The sequence below is a fragment of the Dendrobates tinctorius genome, unplaced genomic scaffold (genome assembly GCF_039654945.1).
Source record: "Dendrobates tinctorius isolate UK_male_01 unplaced genomic scaffold, ASM3965494v1 ptg000257l, whole genome shotgun sequence".
NCBI lineage: Eukaryota > Metazoa > Chordata > Amphibia > Anura > Dendrobatidae > Dendrobates > Dendrobates tinctorius.
The window spans coordinates 4,025,168-4,050,738 of NW_027361924.1; the positions used below are offsets into that span (position 1 = coordinate 4,025,168).

Genomic DNA, 25,571 nt, shown 5'->3' on the forward strand with positions numbered 1-25,571 from the left:
CCACTTTAAGATAATATATAGCCACTTGTATCCCCGCCCTCCTCGCCACTCGCCATGAGTCATCATATTGTTTTTTCCCAACCTCAACAACACTCATTAAATTCAATAAAAAAATAATCCAGGTCACTTGGTACAATTGTCGTTCTCCGTCACCTGAATGCACGATAAGCGGGCGTCACTGGGCTGCTCAATCCAGACAGACTGCGAACAATCGCGACAGGTAAGGATTGTGGGTGATGACACACGGAGATAAGTGCAGACTACTCCCCACTTATGCCTCTTCCAATCTACCATCATAGAGAGTCTCTACAGTCACAGGATGTGTCCTCACAAATCACTGACTCTCTACGAGAAAGCAAGATGGCGAGGTGAACAGAGGAAGGACATCTGACGACCCTGGTGCAGTGTAAGAGTTCACACGTGATGAACAACAATGTTTTCACTGCGTTACATCATGGTACATTTTCCCACCAAATTTGTCCGAGTCTGTCATGGGGTAAAATCAAACATGGCCAAACCGATCTGTGATGGGCCATGTCAAATATGGATGAACCGATCTGTGATGGGCCAAGTCAAATATGGATGAACCGATCTGTGATGGGCCAAGTCAAATATGGATGAACCGATCTGTGATGGTGTAGGGTCGGTGCTGGGGGGGTGGTCCCACTTCTTACCGCGCAGAGACGAAACAGAGACAAGATGGAGGCAGGTTCTGGGTGCAACAAGTCCAAGTTTATTTCTCACTTGCCGTCCGCCTGACGGCCTCAGAGCACACCGCACTTCCTTCACCTCACGGCCCTCCGTTTCCAGGGCCGCTTTCCACACACCGTACGTTACACTAGGGACGTGTATGCATACACCGTCCCCTCTTTGCTTGTCGACGCTCCTGACAGGTCCATCACTGTGGCCCCCTTAGGCCCGTAAACCAACAGCGCTTCCACTGATCAGTCGTCGTGTCAAATACGGTGTCTCACACCCAGTGCCTCGTCCCTTCTGCGGTTCTTCCTGTCAGGACCACCCCCCTGACGTTCTCTCTCCTCAGTCCCCCTGGTTTAGATTCTCCTCACAGCGCACAGACTGTCACAGTCCTCCTGTCACTGGAGCTCCCCCTAGGGACTGGAACCTTTTGGAACCCTCCCTCAGTATTTATAGCTCTCCCAGTCCCCTGTCACTGTAACCCTGCCCCCCATGACCTACGGTTTCTAAAGCCCTAAGCTGATGTCAAGTCCTTTGCTCACACTCCTCCGTGCCATCTAATGGTCAACCCAAGGTACTGCACGTCCACTACACTTTCCTAGCTGTTTCCCCACTGTAATAACTGACACCTACCTACACTGTGCAAACCTTTCCTTCTTCACTCTGACTAGTCCGTCCGTCAGGTCACCTTCCCTACACTCGCCCTTCCTTTGTCCATTGTCGTCCTCGACAATCGTCATCCCTGCCTTCGTCGTTCTGAAGCTACACCTACATTCTGTTGTCGGACCAGCTGTTGAGCCAAACCCACTATCTGCGGGGGCCAAACCATACTGGGAGCACCTACTGCTACTCACCAGAGCGCACGCCACATGACAACGTCTTTCAAATTGGGCTAGGTACACCCATATTCTCTCTATGGCGTGTACCTTCCCCTACTCTCCCCTACTGTCACCTTCCACTATTCGGTACGCCATGATCAAGGTCTCTTACCTTCCAGATCATTACCAGCGCCCGCCTTCCTCCTTCAGGGGTGTCCGTGGTGTTGGGGACCTGACCTAGGACGGCTGTCTCTCACGTCTTCCAACTCATCTACCCTTCTTTCAATTACATGTCATGGTCGGCGTCCCGGTCTCCCAGACCTCCTCAACTCTTAGACCCCTACCGGATCTCACACTTTCCTTTGGTCCCGCAGACCTTCCCTTACCCGGACCTGTTGCATTTTACTTTGGCATATTATACATTAAACAACTTTATAATAGCACAAGTACCCATTTTTATATATTTTTTTTCATTTTCTTTTGCTCATTTTAAAACCAACATATAACAACATAAACATCACATGTTTTTTTCTTCTCCCCCCCTTCCATGGACATATGCACTCCCTCGCTTCTTAACACCCCGCTTTGCCAGGCTTACTACAACCAACAACTTTAACTTCTTATATCAAATTTTCATTAACATATACATCAACTGTCCTTATGCTTTGGCACAACGGTGCAACGAAATTTCGAGAGTTCAAACCACTCCCAGATGGCTGGCAGCGAGGGGCCCCACAGCCGTGGAGCACCCGGGGTATAGGGAGTGTCCTAAGAGTTCTTACTACGTGGGTTCACGGCCCTCTGGCTCAGCAACCACAGCTATCGCGTAGTAGCCACGGGGGCAGTACTCCTTGTAGTACGACACCCAGTTCCCCTCATGTAGAGCCCGGCCGTGACGAATAGAGGCCACATTAAGATAGACCTTTTGTCCAGTCTCATCCCGGATAAAACCGTATCCTCTATCGATGTTGGTGTATACCAGCCGTCCCCGTGATCTCTTTACCACCATGCCAGCCTCCCCCTTTTCATGCAGCTGTTTCCAAATCGTTTGCTCCCGAGCCTTCTTCCCCTTAATAACCTCCGCAACTCAAACGGAGGGTGTCGCGCCAGTCTCAGAGTCCGGTGGGCGGGACTTTGCCAAAAGAGCGCGTGGGGCAGAGGCGGCCGATGATACCTGCGGCCCAGCAGCCGCTGGAGCCGGATGATGAACGGGGGTAGCCGTGCTTTCAGGGGTCTGCTTATCCAGGCCGGTTACATAGGTCGCTACCGATTCTAGCACCGGCATTCCCACGGCCACAGAACAGGCCTCTTTCAGAACTTTTAACGGGGCCGGAGTGACTGCCAGTTCCACTGAAACCGCTGTTGCCGGTAAGGAGAGCACAGCAGCGTCGTCTGTAATCGAGCTCCGCACTGGTGGCTCCGGGCAGGGTAGCTCGGGAACGTGGGCGGGGGCCTCGCTCAACTTCGCGTACGACACAGGGCCCGGTGTAGTTAGGCCTTCCGGGGCGCAGAGGACGGCGCGCTGTGGCAGAAAAGTGGGGGCCGCTTGTGAGGTCGCTGGTGGGGCTGGAGGTACTCTCACCTTCCCCGGCACCGTGACCTCCACCATGTCCTCATGCGGCTCCTTCCGTGGTCTACGCTCCGCGATCCGCTGCTCAGCGTAGTCAGCCTCCAGGATCAGGGACTCCACAGAGAGGCCTTCCGTTGGTATTGGCGGCCGTTCTCGCTGGCTCCGCACAGGCTCCGCTTCCCAGCTCAGCACCCCGCTGCCTGTCCGGGGCCCTGGGGGTGACATTTTCTGGCGCAACTCAGTCTCCCGCCGCCACTGCCACTCTAGGTGGCCGATGCCCCGACACCCGCAGCGTCTCATACCGTCCGTTGGGCAGCAATCGAATGGCGCCAGACAGCCGCAGCCAAGCTTTTCTTCTGTGCCACTCCTCCTGCTGGGTGGGGCATTGGCAGACCTTTCCACCCATCTGCCAGGGTCCAGTACATGGGAGCGTCGGCCTCCGGGCACATACTGCTGTCCACGGGGGTACCTTGGAGGGGGCCCCAGTCCATTCAACACGACTGGAAACACTCGGACCTCTCCCCTGCGTTGTAGCAATGCCGCCATCTTGCGCAGCAGCTGGTACCGCCCCGGATCTTCTGTCAGCACCACTGAGTCACCACAGCGCTCCCAATTTGTAATCCACAGGTAAGCCAATTGTAATCCACAGATGATTAAAATCCAAAATAGAGCAGCCCAAGTTTTTCTCAGTCCTTCAGACGCAGGCCTGCCGCGGAAGATAGCGTATTAGCGGCGGCAATCCTGCCGACTACGCCAAATGTAGGGTCGGTGCTGGGGGGGTGGTCCCAATTCTTACCGCGCAGAGAAGAAACAGAGACAAGATGAAGGCAGGTTCTGGGTGCAACAAGTCCAAGTTTATTTCTCACTTGCCGTCCGTCTGACGGCCTCAGAGCACACCGCTCTTTCTTTACCTCACGGCCCTCCGTTTCCAGGGCCGCTTCTTACACACCGTACGTTACACTGGGGACGTGTATGCATACACCGTCCCCTCTTCGATCATCGACGCTCCTGACAGGTCAGGAGTCCTCCTGTCACTGGAGCTCCCCCTAGGGACTGGAACCTTCTGGAACCCTCCCTCAGTATTTATAGCTCTCCCGGTCCCCTGTCACTGTGACCCTGCCCCCCATGACCTACGGTTTCTAAAGCCCTAAGCTGATGTCAAGTCCTTTGCTCACACTCCTCCCTGCCATCTAATGGTCAACCCAAGGTACTGCACGTCCACTACACTTTCCTAGCTGTTTCCCCACTGTAATAACTGACACCTACCTACACTGTGCAAACCTTTCCTTCTTCACTCTGACTAGTCCGTCCGTCCGGTCACCTTCCCTACAATGGGACCAAGTCAAATATGGCCGAATCGATCTGTAATGGGCCAAATAAATATGGCAGAACTGATCTGTGATGAGGCCAAGTCAAATATGGCCAAATCGATTTGTGATGGGGCCAAGTCAAATATATCCGAATCGATCTGTGATGGGGCCAAGTCAAATATGGATGAACCGATCTGTGATGGGGCCAAGTCAAATATGACCAAATCGATCTGTGATGGGACCAAGTCAAATATGGCTGAACCGATCTGTGATGGGGCCAAGTCAAATATGACCAAATCGATCTGTGATGGGACCAAGTCAAATATGGCCGAATTGATCTGTAATGGGCCAAATAAATATGGCAGAACTGATCTGTGATGATGAGGCCAAGTCAAATATGGCCGAATCGATCTGTGATTGGACCAAGTCAAATATGGCCGAAGCGATCTGTGATGCGGTCAAGTCAAACATGGCAAAATTGATCTGTGATGGGACCAAGTCAAATATGGATGAACCGATCTGTGATGGGGCCAAGTCAAATATGACCAAATCAATCTGTGATGGGACCAAGTCAAATATGGCCGAAGCGATCTGTGATGGGACCAAGTCAAATATGGCCGAATTGATCTGTAATGGGCCAAATAAATATGGCAGAACTGATCTGTGATGATGAGGCCAAGTCAAATATGGCCGAATCGATCTGTGATGGGACCAAGTCAAATATGGCCGAATTGATCTGTGATGGGGTCAAGTCAAATATGGCCGAATAGATCTGTGATGGGACCAAGTCAAATATGGCCGAAGCGATCTGTGATGCGGTCAAGTCAAACATGGCAAAATTGATCTGTGATGGGACCAAGTCAAATATGGATGAACCGATCTGTGATGGGACCAAGTCAAATATGGCCGAAGCGATCTGTGATGCGGTCAAGTCAAACATGGCAAAATTGATCTGTGATGGGGTAAAGTCAAATTTGTCCGAATCGATCTGTGATGAGACCAAGTCAAGTTTGGCCACCTCATTATCCTTAACCCAGACAAGAAGGGCTGGAAGTAGTGACCGTGGCAGCAAAACTATTGAGTGAAACTAGGATTTCCTTGTGTTTTTCCTTGAACCCTCACAACTCAAATGTGACAAATGTGAATTATGAACATAGCCAAGACGGGAACCAAGTTTGAACCAGTTACAGAAAGAAGCCAGAAATTAAGCCAGGAAAGAACCATACCAAAGTGCCGACCAACAGCTATATTTAACAAAACTCCATTGCAGGAATTTGAACACATCTTTGTAATCCGGTTTTGATGAGAAAGTAAATAATTATTGACACCTCCCATAATTAGAGCCGTTAATGAGACAGATATGTTAATTGTTAATTAATATCCATTGTCCCAGCCTTTAGAATGTAAAATTGGTCACATCCGATAATGATCTGCTGAATTCAAAGAAAGATTTTATACTTTGGTGCAATTTCTCTATTTCTAAGTATTAGAGGGTTATTCCGGTCCTCCTAAATGGCCATTATCAGATGGAGCTTGTAAATAGCAGCATTATTGCAATTTACTGCTTATTACAATTTGCAGCCGTTTTTTGAGATATTAACACTTTTCTTTTGTTTACTTTTCTGCTTGTTGTTTAGGAGACCGACCACCGCTGCTGTCTACCTTGTAACGCTGAGCTATAGCTGTCCAGGATTAGGAGGTAACAGTGCATTCAAGCTTCAAAACAGCGCTTACAAACTCTATAGAAATTATCTTGTAAGCTCTGTGATTGTTCTGTTGTCTAGGTGTGGTGGTCGGTCTCCAAGGCAACCAGCTGTAAACAAAAGTAATGTGTTAATATCTCAAGGACGGCTGAAAATGTTAATAAGCACTAAATTGCAAAATAGCTTGCATTTACAAGCACAATCCGACAATATCCCAATTGTGAAGAAGGTATATAACCCTTTAAGTAAACATTCAGCGCTGGGAACTTGGTGAGCAACGTAAGCACACATCTGTGCTGACATTATAAAATCCATACTAAAAAAAAACTGCGCTCTGATAACAGAGTACTACTGACTGCAATCTGTTGTGATCTGTAGGGAAAGTGTTCAAATCCATAACAGTGCCCCCACAGGAGAACTGAAGCATTACACAGCACACATTGAACTCCTGGACGATCGATTGACATCAGGGTCCTCCAGACCAAGAGAAGACCTTAGTGGACTCCCTGCTCCACGTCTCTGACCCCAGATCATCTCCCATAGTCCTGGGGTGATAGACGGTGCAGTTCCTCCTGACAGTAATTTTTAGGCTGAAGGTGAACAATGCACTTTCAGGTAGCAGACTCCGTCATGCAGCGACTTGTCTGCATTTTTACCGTGTCTCACGTCTTGATAGATATCTCACGCAGGTTCGGCACTTACGGTATAATCGCTGACCTAGATGTGTGATCTCCAGACAGATGGAATCAACTTTACATCTCTTCATTAATCCTGAATAACGAGCTTAAGAGAAAATGTCTTTTTAATAATGAAAGTAGTCACCATCATCTTCTCTTATGAGGGCTGATGATTTTATATAGCGCAAAACAAATACCGCCAGGGGTGGAACGACGGCCATTACTGTCATGGGTAACTGGAAGCTGAGGATCGGTCATGGCAATGTGCAAAGACGAAGCTTGTGAGGCCCCGGAGGGAAGTGAAATCAGAGAACTTTATACCCAAAGTTATGTCTCCAGCCCCCAAAAATTCTAGTAGGAGTCTCCCTTCTGTGTAAGCTGCTGTCTACAGGAAGTGGGGGCAGGGCTCTCTCTCGCTACAGGAAGTGGGCTAGGGCTCTCTCTCGCTACAGGAAGTGGGGGCAGGGCTCTCTCTCGCTACAGGAAGTGGGGGCAGGGCTCTCTCTCGCTACAGGAAGTGGGGGCAGGGCTCTCTCTCGCTACAGGAAGTGGGGGCAGGGCTCTCTCTCGCTACAGGAAGTGGGGGCAGGGCTCTCTCTCGCTACAGGAAGTGGGGCAGGGCTCTCTCTCGCTACAGGAAGTGGGGGCGGGGCTCTCTCTCGCTACAGGAAGTGGGGCAGGGCTCTCTCTCGCTACAGGAAGTGGGGCAGGGCTCTCTCTCGCTACAGGAAGTGGGGCAGGGCTCTCTCTCGCTACAGGAAGTGGGGGTGGGGCTCTCTCTCGCTACAGGAAGTGGGGCAGGGCTCTCTCTCGCTACAGGAAGTGGGGGCAGGGCTCTCTCTCGCTACAGGAAGTGGGGGCGGGGCTCTCTCTCGCTACAGGAAGTGGGGCAGGGCTCTCTCTCGCTACAGGAAGTGGGGCAGGGCTCTCTCTCACTACAGGAAGTGGGGGCGGGGCTCTCTCTCGCTACAGGAAGTGGGGGCAGGGCTCTCTCTCGCTACAGGAAGTGGGGCAGGGCTCTCTCTCGCTACAGGAAGTGGGGGCGGGGCTCTCTCTCGCTACAGGAAGTGGGGCAGGGCTCTCTCTCACTACAGGAAGTGGGGGCGGGGCTCTCTCTCGCTACAGGAAGTGGGGGCAGGGCTCTCTCTCGCTACAGGAAGTGGGGCAGGGCTCTCTCTCGCTACAGGAAGTGGGGGCGGGGCTCTCTCTCGCTACAGGAAGTGGGGCAGGGCTCTCTCTCGCTACAGGAAGTGGGGCAGGGCTCTCTCTCGCTACAGGAAGTGGGGGCGGGGCTCTCTCTCGCTACAGGAAGTGGGGGCGGGGCTTTATCTCTCTACAGGAAGTGGGAGCGAGGCGTTATCTCTCTGCAGGAAATGGGGGTGGGGCTTTATAGCTCTACAGGAAGTGGGGTGGGTATTTACATTTTTACATTAAGTGGGGGCGGGGCTTTATATCTCTACAGGAAATGAGGGCGGGCTTTTATCTCTCTACAGGAAGTGAGGGCGGGCCTTTATCGCTCTACAAGAAGTAGGGGCGGGCCTCTCTCTCTCTACAGGAAGTGGGGGCGAGCCTTTATCTCTACAGGAAGTGGGGGCGGGCCTTATTCGCTACAGGAAGTGGGGATGGGCCTTTATCTCTACAGGAAGAGAGGGCAGGTCTTTATCTCTACAGGAAGTGGGGCGAGGTTATCTCGACAGGAAATGGGGGTGGGGCTTCCTCTCTACAGGAAGTGGGGTGGGCTGTCTACTTTAAGTGGGGCAGGGATTTCTCTCTCCACAGGAAGTGAGGGCATGGCTTTGTGTACAGGAAGTGGTGGCGCTTTGTCTCTCTACAGCGAGTGGGGGGCGGGGATTTACCTCTCTACAGGAAGCCATGTTGGGTCTTTGTCTCTCTAAAGAAGTAGAAGCAGGCCAGTATCTCTCTATAGGAAGTGGGGATAGATTTTTGTGGTGATGAGTATTGCTCTACAGAAAGTGTGTGTGGGGGGGTGTCTTGGACTCTCTACAGGAAGTGGGGCAGGTCTTTCTTTCTGCAGGAAGTGGGGGGCAGGTATCTCTCTACAAGAGATAGAAGTGGGGGCGGCTGTCTCCCTAGAGGAAGTCGAAGTGGGCCTTTATCTTTCTGCTTCTGCCCTACTATCTGTCAAACTGCATACAGGCGCAACAAAGTCTCTCAGTTTAGGGTAAGCAAGTCATTGAAAACTGGCAGAAGCAATGCATGAAGTGATGGAAAAAAAAAGTTCCAGCTCCTATAGTGCTGGCAGAATGGAGAGAAAATATAAACCTAAAAAGAGTGGGTGGCAAGTTAGAAAACATAATAATTAGTACATTGACTGGACAAATTAGCCTGCCATGTGCACTAAGGCTGGTTTCACATTTGCATTTTTTTGCGCTGGAAAAAAACACATATGTGCGCATGCGTTTTTTCCCCTATATTTAACATGGGTGCGCATACCTGCGCGCTGGCAAGCGCACGTATGCGATTTTCATGCGCTGCGTTTTTTTGGGGTGTGCGTTTGTATTTTACAGACGCAGCATGTTGCATTTTTTGGCCCTGCAAAAAAGCGCATGCGCACGTATGCGCACGTTTTGCGCTAAAAATGGCCATTATAGCCTATGGATGCGCATACGTGCGCACTGGCATGCTCATGTATGCGTTTTTTTAGCGCTGCGTTTTTTTGGTGGTGTCCACTTGTTGTACTAGTTATAATCTTCTAAAGTCAAAAAAAAAAAGTCTATATAAAAGGAGGTGCCTGCCAAAACTCTGCCACTACTACACTGACAGATTGGAGAGCAGACAGTCAACCAAGAACCCATTATATCAGCGAAGAATGTGAGTATATTACATTATATGCCTGTCCTTTTAAATTATGTACAGTGCCTACAAGTAGTATTCAACCCCCTGCAGGTTTACACATTCGGAATTAACTTGGCATTGTGACATTTGGACTGTAGATCAGCCTGGAAGTGTGAAATGCACTGCAGCAAAAAAGAATGTTATTTCTTTGTTTAATTTTTTTTTTAAATTGTGAAAAGTTTATTCAGAGGGTCATTTATTATTCAACCCCTCAAACCACCAGAATTCTGTTTGGTTCCCCTAAAGTATTAAGAAGTATTTCAGGCACAAAGAACAATGAGCTTCACATGTTTGGATTAATTATCTCTTTTTCCAGCCTTTTCTGACTATTTAAGACCCTCCCCAAACTTGTGAACAGCACTCATACATGGTCAACATGGGAAAGACAAAGGAGCATTCCAAGGCCATCAGAGACAAGATCGTGGAGGGTCACAAGGCTGGCAAGGGGTACAAAACCCTTTCCAAGGAGTTGGGCCTACCTGTCTCCACTGTTGGGAGCATTATCCGGAAGTGGAAGGCTTATAGAACTACTGTTAGCCTTCCACGGCCTGGACAGCCTTTGAAAGTTTCCTCCCATGCCAAGGCCAGGCTTGTCCGAAGAGTCAAGGCTAACCCAAGGACAACAAGGAAGGAGCTCCGGGAAGATCTCATGGCAGTGGGGACATTGGTTTCAGTCAATACCATAAGTAACGTACTCCACCGCAATGGTCTCCGTTCCAGACGAGCCCGTAAGGTACCTTTACTTTCAAAGCGTCATGTCAAGGCTCGTCTACAGTTTGCTCATGATCACTTGGAGGACTCTGAGACAGACTGGTTCAAGGTTCTCTGGTCTGATGAGACCAAGATCGAGATCTTTGGTGCCAACCACACACGTGACGTTTGGATACTGGATGGCACTGCATACGACCCCAAGAATACCATCCCTACAGTCAAGCATGGTGGTGGCAGCATCATGCTGTGGGGCTGTTTCTCAGCCAAGGGGCCTGGCCATCTGGTCCGCATCCATGGGAAGATGGATAGCACGGCCTACCTGGAGATTTTGGACAAGAACCTCCGCTCCTCCATCAAGGATCTTAAGATGGGTCGTCATTTCATCTTCCAACAAGACAATGACCCAAAGCACACAGCCAAGAAAACCAAGGCCTGGTTCAAGAGGCAAAAAATCAAGGTGTTGGAGTGGCCTAGTCAGTCTCCTGACCTTAACCCAATTGAAAACTTGTGGAAGGAGCTCAAGATTAAAGTCCACATGAGACACCCAAAGAACCTAGATAACTTGGAGAAGATCTGCATGGAGGAGTGGGCCAAGATAACTCCAGAGACCTGTGCCGGCCTGATCAGGTCTTATAAAAGACGATTATTAGCTGTAATTGCAAACAAGGGTTATTCCACAAAATATTAAACCTAGGGGTTGAATAATAATTGACCCACACTTGTATGTTTAAAATTTATTAAAATTTAACTGAGCAACATAACTTTTTGGTTTGTAAGATTTATGCATCTGTAAATAAATCCTGCTCTTGTGTGAAGTTTGAAGGCTCTAACTTATTTGCATCTTATCAAACCTGCTAAATCTGCAGGGGGTTGAATACTACTTGTAGGCACTGTATGTACTAATGATTTTTATTATTTTTACATGCAGTATGTCTTCAGAATCCGAGTATTCCCCATCGCGGCAGGAATTGGCGCAAGCAGACCGTGAGGTGATTATTTTCGTGCATCTGGTAAGTATATCTGCTGCTTCTCCAAATCTCTTACGTTTTTTTCAACTTTTTTAAGACATCGTCATCATCATCTTCTTCTGCGGACGGGACTAGTGAGGGCGAAGAGCAGGAGCAGCGAAGCCAAGTCCCGGTGGTGATACGGAATGTATGTATCAAATGATTTGTAATGTTCTTTATTTTTTATCTTCTATTTTTACTCTTTTTTATGTTTCTTTTTTTGTAACTTTTTATTCAATTTAAATTTGATTATTCTAATGAATGTGTTTTGTCTAGGTTCCACAACGGGATGAAGACGTCTACCTGGATAATGAGCAGCTCATCAGCCTGGTCCAGGAGCGTTCGCCGTTGTGGGACAGCCGTGACCGGCTGCACAAGGACATTGTGGTGACCCGGCGGCTATGGAATGAGGTGGCCGCAGCGTTGATGGATGGCTGGGACAGCGCCACAGCATCCTCCAAAAAGGCGTTTAGTGAGTATTTCCCTGCTCTGTATTGTGCCGCAGTGACTGTTGTCCTTGACGGCACTGTTGGGTTTCGTGCTAGGCATATTCTAGCAGGAAACCCAACAGTGTCATCGGGGTCTACAGTGACTGCTTTGAGTATTGTATTGCTACATTGTGCCGCAGTGACTGTTGTCCTTGACGGCACTGTTGGGTTTCGTGCTAGGTGTATTCTAGCAGGAAACCCAACAGTGTCATCGGGGTCTACAGTGACTGCTTTGAGTATTGTATTGCTACATTGTGCCGCAGTGACTGTTGTCCTTGACGGCACTGTTGGGTTTCGTGCTAGGTGTATTCTAGCAGGAAACCCAACAGTGTCATCGGGGTCTACAGTGACTGCTTTGAGTATTGTATTGCTACATTGTGCCGCAGTGACTGTTGTCCTTGACGGCACTGTTGGGTTTCGTGCTAGGTGTATTCTAGCAGGAAACCCAACAGTGTCATCGGGGTCTACAGTGACTGCTTTGAGTATTGTATTGCTACATTGTGCCGCAGTGACTGTTGTCCTTGACGGCACTGTTGGGTTTCGTGCTAGGTGTATTCTAGCAGGAAACCCAACAGTGTCATCGGGGTCTACAGTGACTGCTTTGAGTATTGTATTGCTATATTGTGCCGCAGTGACTGTTGTCCTTGACGGCACTGTTTTTTTTTTAACAACAGTGGACAAAGTCCGAACACGTTGGCGTTCGATCAAGGACCGCTTCAACAGTGATGTTCGTGCTGAGGGCCAGGTTCGCAGTGGATCTGCGTCAAGGACCAGAACTAGATACCGTCACTATCACGCGTTGCAGTTCCTAAGACCGGTCCTTGCCACGAGATCGTAAGTATTATAAATTTTTGGTTTTTATTTTTATTAATCTGTGTTTTTCTAATCCACAGTTGATGCTTCTTGTAAAGGCATGGTAGTAATGATTTTCCTTTCTTCCACAGCACCTGGAGCAGCACCCTGCAACCTGGCCCTGGAGCGGTCCTTCCTCGGACGTCCTCTGACCCGTCCCAGCCATCCGACAGCCAGGAAGCACCTTGCAGGTCAGCCACACACACAGCTGGTGACCAGGAAGCTGGGCCATCAGGTGTTCCCCTGTCCCAGGTCTCTGCCACTGGTTATGCGGGCACTACCCGCCAGCGGCAGAGGGCCTTGGACAGGAATGTCTTGCCCGAGTTTATGCATTTGAGCGAGGCCTTTAATTCCAGCCTCAAGTCACTGTCCGACAGAGTTGAAAGCGGTTTTGCACTCATGGAACGTGGTTTTAACCACTTTGAACACCGCTTCAATTCTGTAGAACAGCGCCTTGACCGTCTGGAGGCCGACCTCAACAGACCAGCACACCATTTTTTTAGTAAGATTGAAAAGGGCATGGCGGAACACCTTAGTCCTGAGCAACAGCTGAATGTGCTGCAGGCCTGCAACAATGCTTTCTTGCAGGCTATGCAGCATAATCGGTACGGTCAGCAGTCAGTGGTGTCATTTCCACCTGTGCCACCATTGACTCGCTTCACCTCACTACCGACTTGTGCTGCATACCACTGCACGGACACCTCTATTCAAAGCCAGGACACCCACTGTTACACCACCACAAGTCTGAGTGCAGCTGGTCACTTCACCGACACCACCATGGCAAGCGCTGCTCCTGTCTGGAGCACCACCGCCACTCCCATGCATGCGTGGAGCTCAGCCACCACTAGGCAAACATGGAACAGCCCTGCCGCTACAACAACATGTAGTAGCCCTGCCACCACCACTCTGCAAACCTGGACCATCACTGCCGCCACCAGTCCTCCTGCAAGGACGAGCACTGCCAACGAAGAGCAGCAGCAGCAGCCACCTCAGCAGCAGCAGCCACCTCAGCAGCAGCCACCTCAGCAGCAGCAGCAGCCACCTCAGCAGCAGCAGCAGCCACCTCAGCAGCAGCAGCAACCACCTCAGCAGCAGCAGCAGCCACCTCAGCAGCAGCAGCAGCCACCTCAGCAGCAGCCGCCACCTCAGCAGCAGCAGCCACCTCAGCAGCAGCAGCAGCCACACCAGCAGACGGGGGACCTACACTCAATATTTGCCCCTAGTTCAAGGCGAAATCTATCAAGGCGGGCATTGGGCCAAAGTCGGTCCAGGCACACAAGCCTACGGCGACATGCCATTACAACTAATGTACCTGAACAGATTTCCTCTCCTCCAAGTGTTCCTAGTTTAATTCCCTTAACTGGACTACCTTCCCCCACAAGTTTTGTTGCCCCTTCCCCTCAAACACCGTCTTCAACTGCAAGTGTTGCATATTCCCTGCACACCCCCAAATTGAAACCATCTGCCCCCAAACGCCGGAAAAAATAATTTTTTGGTTTATTTTTGTGATTAAAAATAAATTTACATTTGTGGTTCACCATTACAAAGTTTCATTAATGTTGTTTGCGCCGCTCACACACACTGATGGGTAAATACATGTTAAAAACCAACCCAAGGCCTAGTATAGTCATATGTGAAATAACACGGACTAGTATAGTCATACCAAGGCCTAGTGTAATAACTCGAGTTTTACCAACTTGGATCTGGTTTCATGAAAAACAAACTGTTGAAACTTGTCTAAAAAATAAGTTTCTTTCTAGTTTCACCAGTTTGTTTTTTGTGAAACAAGATGCTAGTTGTTAAAAATCGAGTTATTACAGTAGGCCTTGGTATGACTATACTAGGCCGTGGTATTTCACATATTACTATACTACTAGCCCCAAGGCCTACTATACTCATATTTGAAATACCACGGCCTAGTGTAGTCATTACAAGGCCTAGTGTAATAACTCTAGTTTTACCAACTAGAATCTGGTTTCATGAAAAACAAACTGGTGAAACTTGTCAAGTTTCACCAGTTTGTTTTTTGTGAAACAAGATCGTAGTTGGCAAAAATCGAGTAGGCCTTGGTATGACTATACTAGGCCGTGGTATTTCACATATGACTATAATAGTAGGCACAAGGCGTAATATATACTCATATTTGAAATACCACGGCCTAGTATAGTCATTCCAAGGCCTAGTGTAATAACTTGTAAGTTGGAATGGAGCAGATTACATTCATCCACTCAATGCTGACTTGTATTCCCCATGGACTTTCATTGGGGTTGGGTTTTGAGGGTTGTGTTTTGAGAAAATCACATACTTTTTTTTCAACTAGTTGCACAATTTTCTCTTGAAAAAAATTGGTTTCCTGATTCATGGCCTGCAGCTTTGCTCGTTCCAATATATTTCACGCAGACTAGCAATGCTGCATTTTAACTCATATGTGTATTTACCTGCCCAGGTGTGTGAACATCAAAAAATTAAGTTATACATGGGAAGTTTTTTATTTAATTGGAGTTTAAAAAATATAGTGCACTCAGTAATGGTATCAAATAAGGTTTTTTATTACCATAAACAAACAAAAACATTACACCATTTCATCTTGCCAGTGCACCCGTCCTACATCAGAAATAAAGTAGGCCGCAAATTGGTCCCTCATTTGGCCAACTTCAACGGATGACCTGAGAGTGTGCTGAGTGAATTCAGGCAATGGGTTAGGAGCATCATCGTCCAGTTCAAAGGTCGGGTGCTCTTTAGCCATCACAAAGTTATGTAGAACCACACAGGCCTTCACCACCTCATCGACTGTTTCAAGTTTAAGATTAATGGCCGTGCCCAGAATTCGCCATCTGGAGACAAGAATCCCAAAAGCACACTCGACAGTTCTTCTGGCCCTGGTCAGCCTGTAATTAAATATTTTTTTGGTGTGGTCCAAGTCCCAGCTGGAGTAGGGTTTCAGTAAGTTTCCGCACATTTGAAAAGCCTCATCGCCAACCATTACAAAGGGCAGTGGCGGAGCTTCGGTGTGAGGAAGAGGCCATGGCATAGGGAAATTAAATTGGTTGCCATACAACCTCCGGCCCATGTCTGAGTTTTTAAAAGCCTGTGAGTCATTACCACGGCCAAATGCTCCAATGTCCACTGCTACAAACATACATCCGGCATCCGCAATCGCCATGAGTACTATTGAAAAGTACTTTTTGTAATTATAGTACTCAGATCCCGTTCTTTGGGGTTTGATGATCCGTATGTGTTTACCATCAACAGCTCCCAAACAGTTGGGAAAATTGCATACTGTCCAGAATTTGTCAGCAATTTCCATCCACTTTTCAGCGGTGGGCAGGGGCATAAATTCTGGACAAAGAACATTCCAGAGAGCCCGGCAGGTGTCAGCAACAATTCCAGACAAGGTAGAGATTCCAATACGGTACTGGAAGTGTAGTGAAGATAGGGTTTCTCCAGTCGCCAGGAATCTGTGAACAGACAAAGAAGTAAAATTAATATTTATGTATATTATTTTAAAAAACTATAAAAAAAAATATTAGTACATTCACGAAAACTAATTACCCAAGGTTTTGAATACTAAATTTAAAAAAAAAACATCAGACCGCACCCCTTGGTTTTTAAAACATACCGTAATGTCACCAGTAGCCGTTCCTCAGGAGGAATCGCACGACGGAGCTGTGTGTCCTGTCTCCGGATGGATTGTTGGACACAAGCAAGCAAATCCATGAAACTTTCGTGGGACATCCGGATATAATCTGTAAATTTCTCCGGGTTTGCCTGTAGCTCGCTGTAGAGGGTGTGGTATGCCCCACGGCTCTCCCGGAGTTCAACAATCGGATGTATCCACATACGCCGCCGTCTTCGCTGCCTCTCTCTCTTCCTTTGTTCATGGCAAGCAACTGCATACGCCTGAGCCATCGCGATGTCCAAATCCAAGTTGAAGTGAAAACTCTTCCAGCGCAGATCCATGGTCACGAGAAGAATCAAGCAAATGTGAAGAATACTGTAGACAGGGTCTATATATTAACATACCACACCCACAATGAAGTCCCATTGGTCTTGTGTGTTGTTGAATGGTTGTTTTTTCTTTTTTGTGGGGTTTTTCCAAAATCTGTAAAAAAACGCAAACGCACAAAAAACGCATACAAACGCGCAAAAACGCTGCGTTTTTTTCCTGCATGCGCATAAAAATGCTTGAAAAAAACGCAGCGTTTGTATGCATTTGTATGCGTTTTTTCAATGCGTTTTTTTGCGGGAAAAACGCGCTGCAAAAAAAAGCAAGTGTGAAACTAGCCTAAGAGCAGTTTTACCTTGTTGTGTGGAATCAGGTCCAGGTCTGTCTCTCTATGGAAGGCCTCTAGTTCCCCACACAAACTGCGGATGCAGGTAGGGGCACTGAGACACCCCGCTACATAGGGATTAATGCACACAATGGCAGCAGGTGCAGCTTAGTGGAATAACACTGGAAGACTGGAATAATTACAGTATGTCTACAGCCGGGATCCCGGGCTCAGGTTTATCAGGAAGTTTTGGATAAGTGATGTACTATCGGATTTAAGGAAAACACGGCACAAGTGCCAGTCCCCATAGGAAATATGTAGTGGATGAAGTAAAAAAAGCTAAAAAAAAAACTTCTTCCCTAGTGCACCCACCAGGCAGTACGGCCAAAGCAAGGAACCCAAAGTTTAGGAGGGAGAATGGGGACCGTCTCGTCCAGAATTAGAAGGTTTTGGTTTTGCTATGAGACCCTCTGGAGGTCCCAGACAAGAAGCAACGTGTGGTTTGTCATTGATGGATATGGGAAATGCTCTAGGAAGTCGATGATGCCCGACAGGTCACTCAATGCCACTGATTATGTCAGGATGGAGCACGTGTGACTAATCACAAGGAATAATACGAGTCCTTCCATTACATCTCACTTTTTATGGTACCGTCCAAAAATATTGACATGAACGATATGGAGACAATGCAGCTATTATCAGGGGGCACTATGGCGGCCCTCCTTATCGGTGCATTATTTAAGGGGTCTCTGTGTAGGTGCATTGTGGTGAACATTAGGGGGCGCTAGTTATAGATATATTGGGGTAGGCACTGGTATTGTACACAATGGCTATGATTAGGGGGAGCGTGGCAGGCACTGTACTGGGGTCTGTCCACTATGTGTGGATGTCATTATGGGGACCGCACACTGATGCTTACAATCTTAAATACAGGAAATAAATCCAGTCTGTGGTTTTCCTGAGACGCGGTGACTTATCAGACAATGTGTAATTAACCTAATTAAAATATCTCGAAATAGAGAAGATACGAGGAAACAAACCTCCGTCCCAGACTGACCGGACCGGCTCCGGATGGAGAACTCACTGCCGCTGCCCTCAGGGTTTAATACACAGAACGGCAGCAAACGTCACAGATCGTCCTGATACCAAGAAGTGGGAGACATAATACGCGGCCACATCTGTGGCCGGATCATAGGGTGGCCCTACTGTATCTAAGGAAAGGTGGCACCACTGTATCTGAGGAAAGGTGGCACCACTGTATCTGGGGAAAGGTGGCCCTACTGTATCTAAGGAAAGGTGGCACTAATGTATCTAAGGAAAGGTGGCCCTACTGTATCTAAGGAAAGGTGGCCCTACTGTATCTAAGGAAAGGTGGCACCACTGTATCTAAGGAAAGGTGGCACCACTGTATCTGGGGAAAGGTGGCCCTACTGTATCTAAGGAAAGGTGGCACTAATGTATCTAAGGAAAGGTGGCCCTACTGTATCTAAGGAAAGGTGGCCCTACTGTATCTAAGGAAAGGTGGCACCACTGTATCTAAGGAAAGGTGGCACCACTGTATCTGGGGAAAGGTGGCCCTACTGTATCTAAGGAAAGGTGGCACCACTGTATCTGAGGAAAGGTGGCCTTACTGTATCTAAGGAAAGGTGGCACCACTGTATCTGAGGAAAGGTGGCCTTACTGTATCTAAGGAAAGGTGGCACCACTGTATCTGGGGAAAGGTGGCACTACTGTATCTGGGGAAAGGTGGCCCTCCTGTATCTAAGGAAAGGTGGCACTACTGTATCTAAGGAAAGGTGGCACCACTGTATCTAAGGAAAGGTGGCCCTACTGTATCTAAGGAAAGGTGGCACCACTGTATCTGGGGAAAGGTGGCACTACTGTATCTGAGGAAAGGTGGCAGTACTGTAACTGAGGAAAGGTGGCCCTACTGTATATGAGGAAAGGTGGCAGTACTGTATCTGAGGAAAGGTGGCCCTACTGTATCTAAGGAAAGGTGGCCCTACTGTATCTAAGGAAAGGTGGCACTACTGTATCTAAGGAAAGGTGGCACTACTGTATAGAAGGAAAGGTGTCACTACTGTATCTGAGGAAAGGTGGCACTTTGCTCAGTCTCGGATAAAGAAAGTGAAGCTGGAAATAATAGAAGATGTCTTTCTAGCTTCTTCTCTAGAGCGCTCCCCAGGCTGTGCATCAAATCTAGTTTCATCGCTGTGTGGGAAGTTTTAGTTCCAGTGGTTTGGTCTTTTCCTGCCATTCTTTTGAACTCTTACACCTCTGTGATATTGTGGGGATGAGACCCCAATAAAGCTGCCGTACACATTAAATACCCGTCCTCTCCGTGTACACACGGATGCTTGGCTCAGCATGTCTGTGTTTTCATTAGGGAGAACGCCGATGCCAGACCACCATGGAGGAGGCTTATTCCTAGGAGAATGAAAAGATGGGGCAGTTAAAAATCTTTATCTCCCCAGTAGTAGGTGATTGGTGACTCCCACCAAAAATCCGCAGGTTCAGCCATCATCAATCTAATGTGTTTGGGCAGTGTAAAGACCATAATACACATTAAAGTCGGAGAAACCGAACAATTTCATCAGCACCGGTAGAGCATCTAATGTGTATAGAGACCTCCCAATCCACAGGACAGATGATATCTTGTCGATTAGTGGGGTTATCACTGCCGGAATCGGCACCAGTTGACAGAACGGGGCACTTTTTAACCCAGTCACAAAATTAAATGGCCGTGCCACCAAACTGGTTGCCCCATAGAGAATGAATGTTGGAATGGGGATAAAAATGCCCCATTAGGAATAAAAATTTCTTCTTCTACTGATCAGTGCGGGGCACTGGTGGTCGAACCCCCACGATCAGTAAGTTACCACCTACTCAGCCGAGTTAGATAGTAGATCACATCTGACACCAGTCTACACCCGATAGGAAAACAGACAATGAAAACATCAACTATTCTTCTCTTTCCTTTAAAAAAAAAAAATCCTCATCCCATCCCCCTCATAATAACTAGATATAAATCTTCCTTTTATCTGCAGAGAACTCGTAAAACCGAGAACGCTAATAAGGGTGGATGTAAACTAATCTACACCTCACGTCAGGAGCCGCCAGTAATAGGAGAATGGAAGGGCTGCCCGAAAAAGATAAAGAGCCAAAAGGCAACGAATCGCCAGTAAATATGAGGAGCCCCATACACAATAGGCTAAGGGTGGGACAAACCCACCAATATAGAGGGGTTCAACGGACAGGTCTTCTGTACAAGAGGACCTCCCGACTGTCACCTGGGCAGTTTGGATTGACCTCTCTCACAGAGAAGACAGGAACGATCGGCTGAGCTAACCGTTCTTGTGTATCGGGGAGTCGGGCGAATGATAGTTTGGTCTACAGCTACCTAACATGTATGGGGCCCTGAGACGTCCTCGGAAGTCAGGGATATCGGTTACTGCAGCTTAGCTCCTATTTAATTGAATGGGAGCTAAGCTACAGAAGAAAATCACTACACAGTGTATAAAGCTGTGCTGTTCCAGCTCTGTACACTGTTAACTCACATGGCCGTCGCCGATGCAGGTGCTGGATGTCTGACTTCCATTGATGTGATATTGATGTCCTATCATAAATCTTGGACAACCCTCTTAGATTGTATCTAATCTAAGTAATCTGGGTGATAACTAATGTACAATTTAAAAGCAGTTTTCCCCCTCTTGTCCAATATAGCTTACTGCTCCATGCTAGAGTGGAAAGGATCCTACCGGCTATACAGACGATGATCCAAGGTCCAATAATGATCTACAGGAACGCTAGATAACATGATCTCTCTTTATTCTCCAATAATTTGCAAACATGATGCAAACACGGTAGGAGAGCATACCGCTTCACCAACACGTTTCAGACACCCCGATTCTGGATTTCCATTGCAATTCAATGATTTGAAGCCACTTCTTTCCAGATATACAATGGACGATCTCTCCGCTTCAGCTAAAGGAGGTGGCTCCTGAACAAATATATGAGCTGTCCACCACAGATTGCTGTGGGCTTAATGGCCATAATGAAGGCGGCTTATGGCTTAATCCACCAGGGGTAAGTGCCGTGTCCCACCGGTAATGTTTGAGTTTTAGCTATATGTATTTATTTCCAAAAGGGACAGGATTTGCTTGTAGGAACCCAAATCAGTACAAATCGTGTTAAAGGTGGAGGCTGCCATTAGATCCTATAAAGTCTATGGGTCCTAACATTGATGGTCTATAGGGTAACCTCACCTTCCCACCAGAAGAAGCTCCTTCTCGTTGGCGTTCTTCCTGATCTTCCTCCAGATGTCCATAGTGAATAGAGTGCTGCTGCTGTTAAATATGGAGGTCAAGGAAGACATGAGAGCTGCCATCATGACTGCAATCATCAGACCACGAAGACCTTTCAGAATAATGGAAACAAGAATGAGAAAAAAAGAAGGGCACATAAAGGAGGTGCTGTCTTCTGTGGGATATTACTACAGACAGTCCGTTATCACGTCTGTCTGGTGTTCTCTTACCACTTGGCATCAGTTCGATCACCAGCTTTGGGTATGCAATGTTGGAGCAACCAACTTCAGCCCCACAAACTTTCACACACTCTTCCGGGACGACACATCCAACAGCATCTGAAGGACATAAAGTATCAGATATAAGATGAAGATCACACAATCAAGTGGTCACTGTTGGAGACAAATGCTTGATTTTAGAGTTTTAGTACAAACTGCAACATCACAACTGATTCAAGCAGTTGGACTGATATTTTAGCACATATGGAAAATTAGTCATTGAGGAGGGATTATGCAATGAAAATTGGGATGTAACGGTAATGTCCAAAAAGATGGTCTTATGTAAACTGAGCATCATAAAGCTCTATCTATCATCTACACTGGGCAGAAGGCCTCCTCAGATGTCAGACCCTCCAAGAAAGCAATGGTCCCATCTCCACGAGCAGGATCATGTCTACGAAAACGGATTAGCACTGATCAGAATTGGAGCAGATCTTTCTCCTCTATGAAGCCTCTTGAAGTGCTAGATTTCCCTTTCCTTAGAGCATAATAAGTGTCCTGTTTGGATTGGACACTAATGTCCAGCAATCAGGGTCAGGATGAAAGTGATCTTTGCTCATCAATGAGTTCTTCGCAGAACCCATGCCTTCCAACTAGTCAGCCCTCAGCTCCCTAGGTGCATGATGGTGTCCTAACTGGATTGAAGATTGACATCCATCAATCAGGATCAGATGAGTAGACAATCTTTTCTCCTCAATGAGGCCTTTTCAGATGCCAGACCCGCCAGCTAGTCAGACCTCAGCTTCCTAAGATCGTGATGGTGTCCTCATTGTTTTGAAGACTGACACCCATCCCTCTCAATCAGGAAAATAGCAAATCAACTCAGGATCTCCTTGAGGCCTCTTCAGATGCAGGCCCTCCAACTAGCCAATCGGGACCATCCTAAGAGCATCATTTTGTACTCTTTGGATTGAAGACGGATATCCATGATCAGGATCTGGAGCGTAGCAAATCTATCCTACTCGATTCAAATCAACTCAGGATTCCCTTGAGGCCTCCTCAAATGCCAGACCCTCCAACTAGCCAGTCCTGCCCTTCCTTTGAGCATAATCGGGTCATTTTAAATTCAAGACTGACTTCCACTAATCAAGATGAAGAGGAATGCAGGTTGTTGCTCCTATGAGATCACCTCAAATGTCCCTCCCTTCAATCAGTCAGTCCTTCCTATGAGTATGGTCATGTCCTATTTGGATTACAGACTGATAGCCACCGATCAGGATCAAATTGAAAGCAGATTGTTCCTCCTCTAGTAGGCCACCTTAGATGCCAGGTCCTCCCACTATCCAACTAGCCCTTGCCAAGAACATGATCCTCTTTGGACCTCCTCTTTGGACTGAAGACCGACGTCCACTGATCAGGATCAAGTGAAAAGCAGATATTTCCTCAATCACCAATTCTTCGGTCTACGGGCCACTTGGCAGGGGCAATGGGCATCATGTAGTTATTACCTTCACACTTGTAGCATTGATAACTTTCTAATGAAGACCCCTAGTTGATGTCCAAGCACTGGGTCTGGTCCTTGGTTTGCTTATTACTTACCGTAGTTACATCTTTTGCACATTATGTTAATGTGTCATAGAAATTCTCCAGAACTTCCCCCTCCGGCTGATGGTAGACACGGTGCAGTACCCTCGTCAAAACCTTTCCGCCAAGTGCAATCCTGGCCATTAATCTCTCCGGCTCAGAACTTGAGAAAGAATTTGTGGATTTGAAATGTTCTGGCAACATTGTATGAAATCTTTGTTCCAGATAACAAATCCCAGACGACAGACTCGGTACAAAATATTCTCTGGCAGATCATTGTGTATGTGCTGGGCGGCTGCGGTTAACTCTTAAGTTGGCCGTACCCCTTAGGTAAATGCACCGGACGCTACCTACAGGGCACCAGGTCATCTGAGATTTAGGGACAAGGCATCGAGTTACTAGAGACTGGAGCTCTGACCTAACCAACGCATCCCAGAACATACGGTGCTAAACCTTTAGGGTGACGGAAACAAAATTATTGGTCGCCCCACAAAACAGCACTGCATACGCAGGAGGTGGGTACTGGTAATGGGCACCAAACCTCTGTTATAGGCACTGTTACAGGGGCACTGTGGATTTTTTTTTTATTATGGGGGCACTGTGGATTAATCTTTTAGGATCCTATTATTGGGTCCCTATGACTTGTTCTTTTTTAAGGGGGGATTCGGGCAGCTGCTCCACAAGGTGTAAATCCCATCATCTCCGCGGGTCTCTCTGGATTTTCTTCTCCCCACATACTGCTGCCAAGTGTGTCACACAGGAGGACGGCCCCAGTAAAAGTCCCCGTGGTCGTGCTGAGTGCTCGCTAATAGGGCTCACTCAGATGTATAACTGAGATGTTGTGGTGGGTGTGTGAGGTGCTGACCACGGGAAGGCGAGGTGCGGAGCTGCAACGGCTGCTTACAGATTATACAAGAAAGTCATGTGACACAGGAACAGTGCAGTGCAATATACACACAGGGAGCATCACCAGGCACAGTGGTTATCTTCACTCAATATAGTGAGTAAGGGCACAAGATTCAGTGTAGTGGGTCAGGGCACAAGATTCAGTGTAGTGGGTAAGGGTGCAGGATTCAGTGTAGTGGGTAAGGGCGCAGGATTCAGTGTAGTGGGTAAGGGCGCAGGATTCAGTGTAGTGGGTAAGGGCGCAGGATTCAGTGTAGTGGGTAAGGGCACAAGATTCAGTGTAGTGGGTAAGGGCACAGGTTTCAGCGTAGTGAGTAAGGGCACAAGATTCAGTGTAGTGGGTAAGGGCACAAGATTCAGCGTAGTGGGTAAGGGCGCAGGATTCAGTGTAGTGGGTAAGGGTGCAGGATTCAGTGTAGTGAGTAAGGGTGCAGGATTCAGTGTAGTGGGTAAGGGCGCAGGATTCAGTGTAGTGGGTAAGGGCGCAAGATTCAGTGTAGTGGGTAAGGGCGCAGGATTCAGTGTAGTGGGTAAGGGCACAAGATTCAGTGTAGTGGGTAAGGGCACAGGTTTCAGCGTAGTGAGTAAGGGCACAAGATTCAGTGTAGTGGGTAAGGGCACAGGTTTCAGCGTAGTGAGTAAGGGCACAAGATTCAGTGTAGTGGGTAAGGGCACAAGATTCAGCGTAGTGGGTAAGGGCGCAGGATTCAGTGTAGTGAGTAAGTGCGCATGTTTCAGCATAGTCGGTAACGATGCATGTTTCAGTGTAGTGGGTAAGGGTGCAGGATTCAGTGTAGTGAGTAAGGGTGCAGGATTCAGCGTAGTGAGTCAGGGCGCAGTATTCAGCATAGTGAGTGCGCATGTTTCAGTGTAGTGGGTAAAGGCACAGGATTCAGTGTAGCAGGTAAGGGCGCAGTATTCAGTGCAGTGGGTAAGGGCGCAGGATTCAGTGTAGTGAGTAAAGGTGCAGAATTTAGCATAGTAAGGGCGCAAGATTCAGTATAGTGGGTAAGGGTGCAGGATTCAGTGTAGTGGGTCAGGGCACAAGATTCAGTGTAGTGGGTAAAGGCACAAGATTCAGTGTAGTGGGTAAGGGCACAAGATTCAGTGTAGTGGGTAAGGGCACAGGTTTCAGCGTAGTGAGTAAGTGCGCATGTTTCAGCATAGTCGGTAACGATGCATGATTCAGTGTAGTGAGTAAGGGTGCAGGATTTAGTGTAGTGGGTAAGGGCACAGGATTCATCATAGTAAGTGTGCATGTTTCAGTGTAGTGGGTAAGGGCGCAGGATTCAGTGTAGTGAGTAAAGGTGCAGGATTCAGTGTAGTGAGTTAAGGGTGCAGGATTCAGTGTAGTGGGTAAGGGTGCAGGATTCAGTGTAGTGAGTAAGGGTGCAGGATTCAGCATAGTAAGGGAGCAAGATTCAGTGTAGTGGGTAGGGGTACAGGATTCAGTGCAGCAGGACAGGGCACAGGATTCAGTGTAGTGGGTAAGGGTGCAGGATTCAGTGTAGCGGGTCAGGGCAAAGGATTCAGTGTAGTGAGTAAGGGTGCAGGATTCAGTGTAGTGGGTAAGGGTGCAGGATTCAGTGTAGTGGGTAAG

General features: G+C 47.9%; 1 protein-coding gene across 1 annotated transcript in view; it reads right to left on the reverse strand.

Annotated features, from left to right (window-relative positions):
- Window positions 1-25,571, reverse strand: part of SLC5A10 (solute carrier family 5 member 10) — a 104,218-nt gene that overhangs the window by 11,470 nt on the left and 67,177 nt on the right. The window contains exons 12-13 of the mRNA XM_073558465.1: window positions 21,494-21,601; window positions 21,225-21,375 (exon numbers count right to left, since the gene is read on the reverse strand). Of these exons, the coding sequence (XP_073414566.1) occupies window positions 21,225-21,375; window positions 21,494-21,601 (259 nt within the window). The remainder of the gene's footprint in view (window positions 1-21,224; window positions 21,376-21,493; window positions 21,602-25,571) is intronic.